The sequence below is a fragment of the Falco peregrinus genome, chromosome 5 (genome assembly GCF_023634155.1).
Source record: "Falco peregrinus isolate bFalPer1 chromosome 5, bFalPer1.pri, whole genome shotgun sequence".
Taxonomy (NCBI): Eukaryota; Metazoa; Chordata; class Aves; order Falconiformes; family Falconidae; genus Falco; species Falco peregrinus.
The window spans coordinates 81,002,799-81,016,647 of record NC_073725.1 but is presented as its reverse complement, the minus strand read 5'-3'; the positions used below and the strand labels follow the sequence as shown (position 1 = coordinate 81,016,647).

The following is a 13,849-nucleotide window of genomic DNA, read 5'->3' as shown; positions in this document are numbered from 1 at the left end:
GGGCAGCTGCCACGCGCCGGTTAGCCGAAGGCGGGCGAGCGGCGGGCGCCGATTGGTTGCCGGCGGGTGGCGGCCGAGCGCCGATTGGTTGGTGCTGGGCGAGGCGGCGGTGCCGTCGTCCTTGCCCTGAGGAGAGGTGGCGGCCGCGGGTCCGGTCTTGTTCAGTGCGGCCCGGTGGGCGCCGCCGCCGCCGCCATCGCCGCCATGTTGTGCCACGGGGAGGGCCTGCTGAGCTCCCTCACGGCGCTGCTGGGAGCGGCGCTGGCGCTGAGCCGCAGCCCGGCGCTGGCCTGCCTGCTGACGGCCGGCCTCTACCTGGTGCTTCACCTCTTCAGCCTGGAGCCCGCCGCGCCTCAGAGCGCCCAGCGCGTCCTGCGGCCCCGCGGCACCGCCGCGCGCATCGCCCACCGCGGCGGCGCGCACGACGCGCCCGAGAACACGCTGGCGGCCATCCGACAGGTCAGCACGGCGGGGCCCCTCCCCGAGCGAGGCCCTCCTCCCCCGGCCCGGGCCGGCCCGGCCCTCTGGGGGGCGCTGGGAGCGCGTCGGCCGCGCCCGGCCGCGGAGGGACGTGTCGGGCCAGGGGCGAGGTTGGCGCTGTGAAGTAAAGCTGGCAGGCGCTCCGCGGGGAGCGGGCGAGCCCCGGGAGCCTGCCCCCCCCGGACCTCTGGCGGCTGAGAGACCGAAATCGGTGGGCGGTAAAACAAGCCTGTGGGTTGTGTTTGATAATCTGCCTTTTCAGCAGGTACGAGGCCTCCGTCACCGTGAGTCTCTTCAGCGGCTCCCGACTGGCCGCAGGAGGCTGTGTGGCTTCAGCCCTTCATCCCCAAGCAGATTCGGGACAGTTTGATCAGATCTGAGCCTTGTGGAAGCTGTGTTTTACCCTCCCTGCCGATGGATATTTTAGCACTGTAGCAATAACGAAGCACTGTATTTTGCTGATGTATGTTGCAACACAATATAGAGTGGTCAGCAACCTAGTAATAGGGGGGGTTTGCCTTTTAAGCCTTGAAGATCTGTAATGCAAATCCACAGTTACGGGGAAAATCTGGAATAGGGAGATCTTCACTGGGTGCAGCCCTGCCATGAAACTGCTGCCTCATCTATGGAGCATCTGGTGCAGCCAGGGTTCAGAATCTGTTTCTGAGAATCATTTGAAATGGTGATTAGCAGCATTTAAAATGTAGTGTATTTGTGATGGTAGGATCTTGCTGCTTTGTTGGTTTCTTATCTTTGGTCGAGGTTTGTTCTGATAAATTCTGAAGCTACGCAATAGAGACCTTTACTTGGCTGATACCTCAAGAGTAACCTCTAGTGCATACCTGGCATTTGTCTTTCAGGTGCGTTAGCCCTTTTCACAGAAGGGCACTTGGCCTTCAGAACAATTCATTTGCTTGCGGTTCACTCAGTTGCTTTTCTGAGGAGTTACTGGGAAAGAGCTAGGGCAAGAGCAGGATGTATGAAACGTTCTAAGGCAACCCAGCTTCTTATTGCTCTCTGATATGGGGATTCCTCAGATAGGAGCAGGGATTTGCCTACATATAGTATTTAGCACAAGCATGGTAAGTGGTGCTTCTGGGAAGTGTTGCACCTACTGCTTATGGTGGATCAGCTGTGCTGCACACTACTCTTAAAGGAAATACTGCACCTGTGTGCCATAAAAAATGGGATGATGGCTTTTCCTTGTGCAAGCAAAGACTTTATGCTCTGATGTTCTCATCTGATTCTGGCTTCTAAGTGTTAATCTATAAATTATCTAAACTGTAGGCATTTGCTTCCCTTCTCTTAGAAAGTAAAATAACTTAAGGACTCTGGAGTTACTAGAGCAGAAGGAGAGAGAGTGGGATCCTCTTCTGCATTTTCATCCTGAAACAGTCCCCACCTGTGGAAACAGATTATATGCTTTCAATTGATCTACGAATGCTTCTCACAACTTGGATAAAACCTATTCTGTTTTGCAGATCAAGCTTACTGGAAACAACATTAATATCTTACTATTTTTTACCAGAATACAAACTAATTAAGCTGTACCTATATTAAAATTATAAAGCTGTCTCTTCTGTTGTGTATGTGACTTTTTTTTTTTTTTTTTTTAAGGCAGCTGAGAATGGAGCAACGGGTGTTGAGCTGGATCTTGAATTTACTGCAGATGGTGTTCCCATTCTAATGCATGATGAAACAGTAGAAAGGACAACTGATGGGTCTGGAAGATTGTGTGACATGACTTTTGATGAAATTAGGAAGCTTAATCCATCTGCAAAACATAGGCTACGGTAAATTAACTATTGCTATTCTGAAACTACTGTTTCAACAGTGGAAAAAAACATTCTTGAAGAAAATTATTAATTTGCTCTATCACTGAAGGAAATTTTTGTAAATTTAAAACTTAGTCCCATATGTTACTTCTCATTTTAATTTAGAAGTGTCTGAGGCTGTATCTTCTTACCCATCGTTGCAATGGGAACACTGAAGCAGAGTCAAGATAATTGGCTTTCAAGGACAAAATTCCCGGGCATCTAATGTGAAACAGGTTCATCTCTATATAAGCTTTGCCTAAACTGACTGCAGGACACAAAAAATATTGGGACTTTGATAGTATGTCAAAATTGGCTTGAGTAATTACTTCAAAAATTGATTTTATTCACATGTATTTCTTGACTGATTTGGTCTTGGGGGTTCTAAACATCAGGATTATACCTTTGAAAAGGAGCTAGACTGATTTCCTGGGTAGTCTTAGGTAGGAGTGATGACCCCAGTGGCAGATTAGGTCCTTTCCAGTGGTATACAGGAGAAAATATTTTTATACATTACTAAAATTTTGATAACAATGAAACTTCTACAGTATCTATCATAAGTGAATCCATTTTAGAGGAAGAACTTGTAGCATGTGCTCCTGAGACACTGCGTTAGGGTTTTCCAGACTTGTAAATGTACAACCCGTGAGTCTGTAGTACAAGTAGCGTCTTCCCCATCTGTTACTGGAAAGGTGATCGCCTGAACCACACAGCGAGAACTTCCACGTAGGCAGTTACTCCTGATCAGCTGTTGTTTGCTGTCACTTTATCAGGAAGAATTTATTGAAGTGTGAAGCTGCTTCTCCTGCATCCTCAGCTTATCTTTTTTCTTCTGCCAGGATCTGCATTTCTGGCTCAGGGCTAGGGAGCACAGTCAGACAGGATGAAGTGGGTGGGCAGGTGGGCAGCAGGTGGGACCGAATGCTTGTTTGTGGTAGTTGAGGAAGGAGATGAACTGAGGTTAGTGTTTCAGTGTGGGACACGGAGTCAGTGAGCGTCAGATTGGACCTTGGATTTGGAAGGATATAATTGTCTAGTGGGATTCTGGGGGAAAGAGAGAAGCGTGCATACCCCTCTACCTGTGCAGCCTTTTACTGGGTGAGAGAGCCACTGCTGCCATTGCTAGTGGTGCTTGATCCCACCTCTAATACTAGTGTATCAGTGAACTATGTTTACAAATCCCTATGGAACAGCTCTGTGTAGCTGGGGATATGTGTGCCCGTGTGTATGCACATTTGTGTTTTGATTGCTTTCCAGTGAGGAGTTCTCTGTTTCTACAGGAGCAAATTCCAAGGTGAAAAGGTGCCAACTCTGAGAGAAGCTGTTGTGGAGTCTATGCATCACAATCTCATTATCTACTTTGATGTCAAAGGCCATGCAAATCAGGTACCAATTGCTGTACTAAGGCACCTTCCTTCCCCCTTTCTTTGGGTTTCTAACCTGTTTTTCTGTTGGTCTCAAACTGGTATGTGTGGTACAGTCCCTTCTCTTCTATAGGTGGGACTGGGTCTGCTGTTTGTGTCAGCCAAAGCTGGGCTGCCAAAGCAGACTCTCATACCACTTCATTGTCCTGGGAAGCTGCAATTTAGAATTAGCATGAGGCTTGTGTGAAGAAGCAGGAAGCTTGTGGCTTGTGTGTGGAAGAACCAGGAAACAACAAAAATGAATTCCCTGCCTGTGCTGAGGGGAGCTAGTATCTTATCTTCAGCTTCCAACTAGGGATCCCACTGGTCTATAATTGGCATTACTGAAAGCAGATAGAGATGAGTAATCATTAACATTTTATGCAAATTAGAATATTTTTTTCTTTAGTGTAGCAAAATATGGAAATTTATTTTTTCCCCTTGAACTAAACCCTAGGTAGTACTTCAGAATTTTATCCACAGTGTATTTAAGGGTATTTCAAACATTGAGAATGCCACTTGTTGCTGTAAACAGAATCATGAAAAGGACCTCTGCTGCAAAAAACAAAATGTCATTTCTGTGTTAATGGTGTAAACAAGATGCTGTTTTTCTTCTCCTCCCTTTCCATTTCAACCTTGCTACCCAAAACAGGGAAGTATTTTTAAAGGGGATTATTCTAAAATGTGTAAAGTAAATAAGAATGTATAAATGTAACATTTGTGTCTATCTCTACTTGGCAGGCCGTTGACGCCCTGAAACAACTCTACCTGGAATTTCCACGTTTGTATAACAGCAGCATAGTCTGCTCTTTCATGCCAGATGTTGTTTATAAGGTGGGATTTCCTAAAAGTTTCTTCAGGATTTTTTTTATTTCTGTCTGGGAATTCCAGTAGGAGAGAAAACTCCCAGTTCCAAAGTACTTTTGGGTTGTTACAATTGCCAAGACTTTTAAAAACAAATGTAGCACAATGCATAATCTTATTACAGCACTCGTGCTCATTAGATGCACATGGGAATCCTCAGGAATTCTCTCTGTTGTGAAAGCTACCTAGAAAAAGTGTGTTGCTCTTACAGTTGGCATACAGCCAGGCATGTGTGCAAGGTACCTGTTAAATAAACCTCCTGTTAAATAAATAAATAAATAAATAATATTAATTAATTAATTAATTAATTTATTAAATTATTAAATTAATTAAATTAAATAAATTAATTAATTAAAATAAAAAAAATAAATAAATAAAACCTGTTAAATAAATAAATAAAAAAAAATATTTTGATGTAAATACAGGCTTTTGTTAAATTTGTTTCCTAATTCTCATTGCCAAGTCCATTTACTGTGTATTTTATTCCATTGCCTCTTATGCGATTTTTTTGAGCAGAGGAGCTGCTTTTTTATGTTTTAAGGAAAAACCTGTAAAATAGCATAAAACTTTACAGTTACTGCTTGAGTTACAAAAGGATCTGGAGGGGAAGGGGAGAAGGATTCTGGCAGAGCTGCAAATGCAAGCTAGCACTTTGCATCTAACCTCTTCCAGTTCATACTTAATGCAGCTTGGCCTTTGTATGATGTAGTAATTTTTAATTTTTTATTCCTTGCTGATCTTCCAGATGAGACAAGCTGACAGAAATGTTGTAACAGCACTAACACACAGGCCTTGGCAGATGAGCCATTTTGGAGATGGGACACCCCGTTTCAATTCCTCCTGGAAACATTACTTGTATATGATGATGGATGTCGTTCTGGATTGGAGCCTACACAGTTTCTTGTGGCGACTGTGTGGGGTTTCAGCTTTCCTCATACAGAAGAATTTTGTTTCTCAGTAAGTGTCAAAGCTTGCTAATACATCAGGACGTATTATATTCTATTATATATATATGCCTTTTATATATATATACACACACCATTCTATTAGTATATAACGGTGGAATTAGCTTGGTATGCATTAGTATGTTCCATTTAATCTCGTGTAGGCTGTTTAGATAGGCTTTTCACCCTATGCTATTTATTGTTTTAAGCCTCTTTTTATCTGTATTTTTATCTTATGTTAAATCCTAAGTTTAATTGCAAAGTGAAAGAAAACTTGCTTTTGCCAGTTTACAGTAAGAAAACACAAAAAGATGACGTTGCAAAAGATTATGCACTGCCATTCTCTATGTGATAGCAATGTAAGACTAAAACTCAGTTGTAGCTTCAGCACTGTCTGCCTTAAATAGGGCAGGGTCAGGCTTCCTCTCACAGTGTCTTGGTTCCCTGCAGGGACTACGTGAGGCACTGGTCTTCCAAAGGAATTCAAGTGGTTGCCTGGACAGTGAACACATTTGCAGAAAAAAGCTACTATGAAAGCATCCTTGAATCCAGCTATATCACCGACAGCTTGGTGGAAGACTGCGATCCCCATTACTAAACCTTGAGCTTTGTAGACACCCCCCAACTCGCTAAACAAGCGATCTCACTTGGGCAGGGCTGAATTCACCATCGAGAGGGTATCCAGTAGTGTGGACAGGGCTGCTGACAATAGTTCTGGGAAAAGGAAGAGCAGTAGTTTACTTCTGTGTGGTCGGATTTCAAATGCTGAAAACCCCTCAGCTGCAACACTGGACAAAGCTGAGGTGCAGCCATTCGCAGGGTGAGTAAATGGCACCGTAACATAAAAGGAGCAGATGTGACAAGCTCATGGGGCAATACCCCATGGCTGCTTTGTAATTCTCAGACTATTCCTTTGCTTTGTTTGAATCTTGATTATGAAGTCGTATCAACAATTTTTGGTGGCAAAACTTAAAATCTTACCTTAATTTTAGTAGTTTAAGCAGTCTGTTCTACAACTGTGTAATAATTTAAGGTTGACTTATGGCACCTTAAAAACTTCTACATTACGTTCTTAAAATGGAACCTGAAAATAATGGTGCCAAAATACAGGGTGAGTAAATTTCCCTCCTAGTGCATGGAAAGACGGCTCTGCTGCACCTTGACAAGGAGAAGAGCCAGCTTTCCAGGGTTCAGCGTGAAGGCTATGGGAATTAATGAATAAAACTTGAGTATCTTCTTATCTTCCAGACTTATTAAAAGAACCGAGGGAGGATAGAAGATTATTTCTTCTAATGACACAGCACATGAATGTATTTATTTTTAAAAGCAAGTTGTATATTGAGTGCTGGCAGTGGTAGAACAAATAGAGGTGAAATGGCTTTTTACTTTGTTTATTGTTTGCATAACTGAAGGGCACTCACAAGGATACGTGGAAAACTAATCCAGATTGAACTTGAAATCAAGAGGGCCTGCAGTTGCATTCAAGAATCAGATGATAGCTCACAGTAGGGTGTTCTTGACCAGCTGTGCAGCAGCAGGTTGGTATAAAACTTTCTCCAAGGGGCTCTGGGTTTTTTGCTTGTGCCCCAAGCTAAATGTAAGCACAAAGAAACAAGAGTAAGGAGGGAGATTTTCCTGTCAGGATGAATGACAAGAGGCTCTCCCGTTCATGTCACTCATCTGCCCTCTGCTGCAGAACCGACAAACCTCAGCCTCCTGGTGCCCACCGCACAGCACATGTATGTCACCTTTCCTGCTGTGCTCTGCAGCTGCTCCCTGAGCAGCGCTGGAGGAGGCAATGACCTGTGCTCTCAGGAGTCCGTGTTTGTTGCTGAGCCCACAGTCAATATTCACAGCCAGACTCTACAGGGATACACCCAGAAAAACATAATAAAATTGAATCTGTGGTCTCACATCGTGTGTAAAGTTTGTCCTTTTTTCTGTCCCTTTGGTGGCTGATTTTGGGTTGTCTTTAACTGAAATTACGAGCACGAGGAAAAGATCTGTTTCTTTCCTGAGGCATTTTTATGTCTAAAGCAACAAGGGAGGAATAAACCAGGTGTTAGTAGAAAATGGGCTAAAAAAAAGAAAGTAAGTTATTGTGGCAAAGTTATGGCTCTGAATAAAAAGAAACTGCATCAAATGTCTTAAAGTCATGTATGATAAAAATCTCAATGGTATTGCTTCCAGTCTATCCTTCATTAGAAAAAATGTGTAAACTTTTTGTTACAAGCAGTAGTTTTACACAGATGAGTATTGTTAACTAATCACTCAAAAAAAGTTTGATAACTTCTAACACCAAAGCTGCTTTTGAGTGACTGTAATAAACTAAAAATGGCTTAGAAAAGTGAAAATGGAATAGAAGCTTCCTGTATTTCACACAAGTTACTTTGCAGCTATTACAACATCTCTCATTAAAAACAACTACATTTGATTTCCTTCCATTTTTATTTGACTAATACTTTGCTTTTGGTTTAGATCAGATAAAAGCAGCTTGAACAATATAACTGGTATGAAAATATTTTTAGACCAAAGCTTTTATTTACAATTAGGCACAAGTTTCCTTACATTTAGCAGAGGCCAAGTGACCAGCTGTGGAGGGACCTTGACTGCACCGAGGCAAGGGCCAGTCCTGCGGGAAGGCTGACTAATGCCAGAATATCACCACTTCAGAACCTAACCAAACACGCAGGATATTCCCTACCACAGTAATAAACTACAGTCGAGATGCACTGTGCCATCTGTTCTATTTTTTCTTCCATTTAGGGGTACAAAAGGTGTTTGAATGGCTCTAGCAGTTATCAGTGCAAGCGAGTACTGCTTTCTGCAGAACGTCAGTCCGTGACTTAACCTTTATTATTGGTTCTGCCCACTCACGGTCAGAAATCTTTGTCACCATCTTCGTCTTCCCGCTGAGCTGCTTCTCTAGCACGCAGAGCGAGTGCCACGGCCTCAGACATGCCTGACCTGCTGCTGGGCTGGGATGGCTCTGCATCTGTTTTCCACAAAGGAAGTGGCGTTAACGGTGCTGATGTTGGTACAGCTGCCCCCAGTAAGAAGCCCTGTGCTACTTAAGTGTCCCACTTGTCAACTATTTGGAAAAGTTACATGTTTGTGTAAACCAGGAATAGTTCAAGCTACCACACCGTTTCCATAGCTTTTCTTACTCCAGACACACCATGTCCTAGCCACTCTACATCATCAATAACCTCTTAGCTCCACGCTAAGATGTTAAAAATCCCTCTAATGTGATGTAATATTCTTGCCTGTGCCTGCTGCTCCCGTAAGACAAAGCGCTCATTGCCCAAAGAAACTCAACTCACTGGTACACAGGAGCTTGCGATCAGCCTTCAGAACCGCCACCAACAGCACAAGCTACCAATATGCACATCCTACAGAAAATGTTTATCCCAGAAACCCAGCCTTTTTGTTTCGTCTTTATACACGATGCTAAAATTCTGTGCCTCTTACACCAAGCTCTTACATACTGTCTCTGTCCTACGCCAAACATTTTTGCTGAGCTGAGCTTCTCAGAGCTGCTTTCTGTGTTCAGCATCTGTTGCTTACCTAGCGGGAAGCCAGTCCCCCTCAAGATCCCAGCAGCACGGGGATACTGAAAACAAAATTCACAAGTAGATTTAGACCGGTGTTTCCCTGGTGCCTGTTACCTTGTATTTAAAGAGATGGCAGTTACCCGTAACAAAACCTCCAGCCCTTAGGCAGGTTTGTGAGCATGAGTACTCCAACAGCTACTCTGATTACATCTTTGTACCTGCTCAAATTAATCTTTAAGATTATTTCTATACACTTGGGATGACCTCTTTGTTCAACATATGCACACTGTCTGTATCATGCCCCAGGTTCTATATGGAGAAACCTAGCAAAGAGTTCCTTCTTTCGACCACCTCACCTCGCCATAGGGTGCATTTTCATGTCGTTCAGGTGCCCTCGTGGGGTAGCCTGGCACCAGCTGGCCAGGCTGCCTGTGCAGCTGGAACGAAGAGCTGCTCTGAAAGACAGTTTGTGCCGTTAGCAGTTCTGAGTCCTGGCTTCCAGTCATGACATGATCATTGCTACTCACACCCAAGGCTATCGCCCCTCCCTGAGGGAGGCAACTTCTCTACTAGCTCCACAATGAGATGATTCTGGCATCTCTTTTGAAATGTAGACTTAACAACTACGAGTGTAGCCACATTTTGTGGGCTATCAAACCTTTCCCTCAGGAGTCCCACCTGTGACCCTGAAGATGGCCAGTTCTCTAGTGTTTAAAACCCCCCAGCACACAGAAAATGCCCAGTCACTTTAAGCTCCCCTTTTCACAGTCAATATTTACTTATATTATCACATATGTATTTATATTTATCAATATGAGTATAAATTCAATATATCCATACCAATATTTGCTTTTTTAAATTTGTATTACCACATTAATGATGGCCATTCATACAGGGGGGTTTGCTTTTTTGGGGGAGAAGGGAGGAGAGCCTAACAAACCTTTTTCTTCACCAGTATGTTGGTCAAAGAGTTTTCACTCAACCTAAACAAAACCACAGTACAGTGCCTATATGCACACATTTGAACACTAATTTGATGTCTCAGCAGGCAGGACTGACTGACAAAACAAATTCAAGTCTAAGACGTTAGCTGTCTGTATTGAAGCGGTATGGGATTTAAAATGGGGTTAGGTCGAAGCACCCCGTTTTAGCTCAGCTGAAAAGATGGGGGGGGGGGGCACAAACCATAAACCCCAAAGGAAATCCAGAGTCAGGGGAGGAAGGCAGTCTCCTCCTTAGTCTAGGCAAGGTTCAAGTGTGGCCAAACCCTTTAGCAACCATCACTGCACATCTAGATTAGGAATTTTTTTTGCAGTTTCATAATCATAAATGATGTCTAGTGAGGGTACAGACTTCTCTGTATCTTTCCCAGGCTCAATTCCAGTTTGGAACAAATAGGGAACTTCCATGGTATCCTTTTTCTATCTGGAGTTAACTAGCAGTCAATCAATTTATGTGAAGCTTTAAATGCAGACATATCCCAAAATGGCAGCCTATTTGCAAGGCTGGAAGAACCCCACGAAATGGTACCAAGCACATAATTGAAACAGCAACATCTGGAACTACCAAACTGACCTGCTGGCCTTGTCCTCTTGCCACAGATGTGATTTGATTTGCCCTTTGCAGCACCCGTAGTACTTCAAGTAAAAATATTTTGTCTTTCCCTTCCTAAGGTCAAGACATATTTGATCATTAGCTGGAATAGACTAAACATTCTTGAGAAGCTCAAGGCCTATAAGTAACCATTAACCAGAATAATCATTAAAATTCCTTTTATTCTGAAATAATCTGTCTAGAGAAGGAGCTGCAGCAGCACAGCTTGAAGATAAAATTATTTGGCAACAACTCGATTTGTGAGTTAAGTTTCCCTGCAATTCCCATGGGGGAAGGCTCCCACCCTCCCTTGTATTGTCACAGAAAAAGCAGATTACAGCTCTACAATAGCAGGATGAGACAATCAACAAGGAAGCCAAATTAAAAAAATAAAATAAAGCTGAAAGTCAAACTTACATTAATAATTTGTTTACGTAAGAGTTTGGTCATGGTCTTTCTTCCTTCTATTATTTGCCAGTAAAGATAAGTAATAATTCTAAAAAAAAAAAAAACACAACACAAAGTCCAACATAAGAGCACTCGTACCCATGAGTATTCTTCCTAGTCACTGTGTAAACAGAAAGTTATCTTGTTTATTTCATCCATTAAATCTATATGTACACATATCTATACATGCATATACATATATACACACACATATTAAAAAAAAGTATACATACAATTACACATGGAATGGCAAACCCATGAAATTACTTAAAACATTCTCTTGGAAAAGACCCAAAGATTTATGGACTTGTATTCAAGGCGAGAGGTCCAAGTCAAGTCAGTCAACAATACAAGGTGCGTTCCTGATAACAAACAGGAACCTCATGCTCTTACCCAACTTTGCGTCATTTGCTTAGACACAGGCCTGGACCTTAAATCACAACGCAGAACAGTTACTGCTTCCAGGCCAACCCTGCTCCCACTAGAATGGATGGGATCCTGTTTTATGAGAACAGGTTTGGACTCTTAGGTGTGCACGACGCATGCCAGAAACATCAAGCACACAGCTACAACATCAAACCCTACCAGTGGGCTTGTTGCCTAACATGCACAGGCTGGTTTTGCCAAAATAATTTACTTCAGCCAGTGGGGCGGTATGCAAATTTATCTGAGATTAGCTGGAAGCAGGCTGCAACCTACGTATTAGCAGCTCCCCATATGATCTGCTCAATTTAACATGCTGCTCGTACACTACCATGCTCTTCCACCGCAGTGCCCCTGCGGTAGTTCAGCTATTCTTTACATGGTATCATCTCCACTAATGACTCCACTGATGAGAAATGGTCAGAAAAGAGAAAGCAACCACCTCCCAAACATCTGCTTTTTATATCACTCAGGGTCCTAGTATACATCTGGCCTGTATTGCCTGTGCTTGTGAAAGCTTGCTCTTTCTCTATTGATTTGTTCTCCTCTGGGAAAGAAAAACACAAAAGGGAAAAAAAAAAACACCGACAAAGGAGAGGAAAAAAAAACCGCCCAAAGAAAAAAAAAAAAAAAAAGGCAATCTATCCTGCCAACTGTACACATCATGTTCCCTTGTGCTGACGTTCCCAAAGCTAAGAGTGCCAGTGGTAATAAGATCTGGAGCTTGGGCAGCAGTAAACTAGAAATATTCAATTAAAAGCAGTGTATCTTAGGGTTAGCATGAAGCTGGTTGTAAAGAGCTTTAGCATCCTAACATAAAAGGAATAGGTTTTATAAATTCTTTATGTACTTCAAATACACAGATTTCTAATATATTAACCATTTCTGATGCTTTAAAATGCACTTTGCAATTATTATTTTTTTTTAAACTGCTGTGCCACAGCCAGTTTTTTTCACTTCAGGTCCTTTTCCAGAGCTTTTCATTAGCAGGTACTTACAGAATAATAACAGAGAGGATGAAGAAGAAAAGTTCACTTGTAATTAAGTTATGGTAGATCCACACTACCCATTTGGAGGCAGTGTAATTTTCCAGTATTTTTATCCACTCAGAGACTGCAGCATACATAGAAGACAAACCTCGGAAAGGACCACATCCTTCTGAAGGTTTTAATCTGAAATAGTGAGAAAATAGCTACTTAAAGCTTCATATATTAGCCAGTCATTTACTTGACATTGTGATTTTGTACATCAAGATGCTTGTTAGTTTGCTATCGCCCTCTGCTCTCTTTGGACTCTTAGGAAACATCCATGATCTACGTTTGATTTTTAACTTGGGTCACTCTCCGGCCATTAAAATGCCCACCCCAGACTGCACAGTGAGAGGCAAGAGGCCCCGCTGCAACAGAGCTGTACCAAGCCCTGTGAACACCATCTTGACCTAAACGTAACAAGTCAATCACTGTAGTGCAAGCTACAGCAAATTGAAAAATCTGAATTTTCAAAGTTTCACCACAGGTGCTTAATGGAACCATCATTTCACCTTGCCTTTAAGGATGCGAGTGACTACAGATTTCAGTAACAACACAATGTGCTGAAGTAAGGCAAGAATCAACTTTTTCAGGTAGACTGAAATAGGGAAGTGGTGTTCGCTTTGAATCTGAACCACCCCAGTCTGAAATTCCCACTTGCCACCTGGAAATGTTTGCTCTGACATTTTCATCCACCTGGTTTCACATGTAGCCACCTGCCTCATTAAATATTGAAATCATGTGGCTGAGAATTGCCAAGAAAAAGAAAAGGGGTATCTATGCTGCCCTCCTTACTGGGACCAGACTTAAGACACACATAAACAAAGCAGCTTTAAAATACTGGTAACAACAGAGACGCATTATTGCAGAGGTTAGCACTCCCTGCAAAAAGAGCCTTTGAAATTTGTAAATAATCCAGAAGTGACCTCAACTGAGTTTTTCCAGGTGTTTCTCCACTGCAGATCCAGCGTGCCCTATAACAAATAAGTCCAGGAACTAGGACTAGGTCACAGACTTTTAAGAAGGAAAAGTAAAATTTGCTGTGAGATTTAAATAGGAACCTAAAATTTGAAAGCAACTCTGTTTCTCTTCCCACTTAGGACAAGTTACTGCATTAACCACATTCTTGCAACCTCCCTGAGCATATCTTGCTTTCAGAACACAGCACATCTCATTAACATCTGAAACCTTCCATTAGAAATTAATACAGCTTTTTCTATAGAAAAATGCAGATTCCTCTGCCTGGTACCAGGTCACACAGCATAACATAGTAAGCTTGAATGCCAGTGATCCTCCATA

At 42.6% G+C, this 13,849-nt stretch overlaps 2 protein-coding genes across 7 annotated transcripts in view; one reads left to right on the top strand and one right to left on the bottom strand.

Annotated features, from left to right (window-relative positions):
• Positions 1 to 111: 111 nt before the first annotated feature.
• On the top strand, positions 112 to 7,939 carry GDE1 (glycerophosphodiester phosphodiesterase 1). Of its 2 annotated transcripts, none has more exons than XM_055803818.1 (6): positions 112 to 459; positions 2,098 to 2,273; positions 3,575 to 3,680; positions 4,439 to 4,531; positions 5,307 to 5,518; positions 5,956 to 7,939. In XM_055803818.1, exons 1-6 carry the CDS (start codon positions 205 to 207, stop codon positions 6,101 to 6,103), a joined length of 990 nt encoding a protein of 329 aa, XP_055659793.1. In that variant the 5' UTR covers positions 112 to 204; the 3' UTR covers positions 6,104 to 7,939. The 2 variants fall into 2 exon arrangements, with proteins under 2 accessions (XP_055659793.1, XP_013150850.1); XM_013295396.3 differs by lacking the exon at positions 112 to 459 and adding an exon at positions 672 to 691.
• A 296-nt stretch (positions 7,940 to 8,235) lies between these two features.
• The window catches only part of TMC5 (transmembrane channel like 5), a 32,316-nt gene continuing 26,702 nt past the window's right edge, over positions 8,236 to 13,849 (bottom strand). For 3 of the 5 annotated variants that reach the window (XM_055803809.1, XM_055803810.1, XM_055803808.1), the window contains 6 exons: positions 12,521 to 12,694; positions 11,070 to 11,148; positions 10,635 to 10,727; positions 9,416 to 9,514; positions 9,073 to 9,118; positions 8,236 to 8,500 (listed from right to left, as the gene is read on the bottom strand). In XM_055803809.1, coding sequence (XP_055659784.1) covers positions 8,385 to 8,500; positions 9,073 to 9,118; positions 9,416 to 9,514; positions 10,635 to 10,727; positions 11,070 to 11,148; positions 12,521 to 12,694 — 607 coding nt within the window. In that variant the 3' untranslated portion in view covers positions 8,236 to 8,384. The remainder of the gene's footprint in view (positions 8,501 to 9,072; positions 9,119 to 9,415; positions 9,515 to 10,634; positions 10,728 to 11,069; positions 11,149 to 12,520; positions 12,695 to 13,849) is intronic. The other 2 variants (XM_055803812.1, XM_055803811.1) reach the window with 2 other exon arrangements.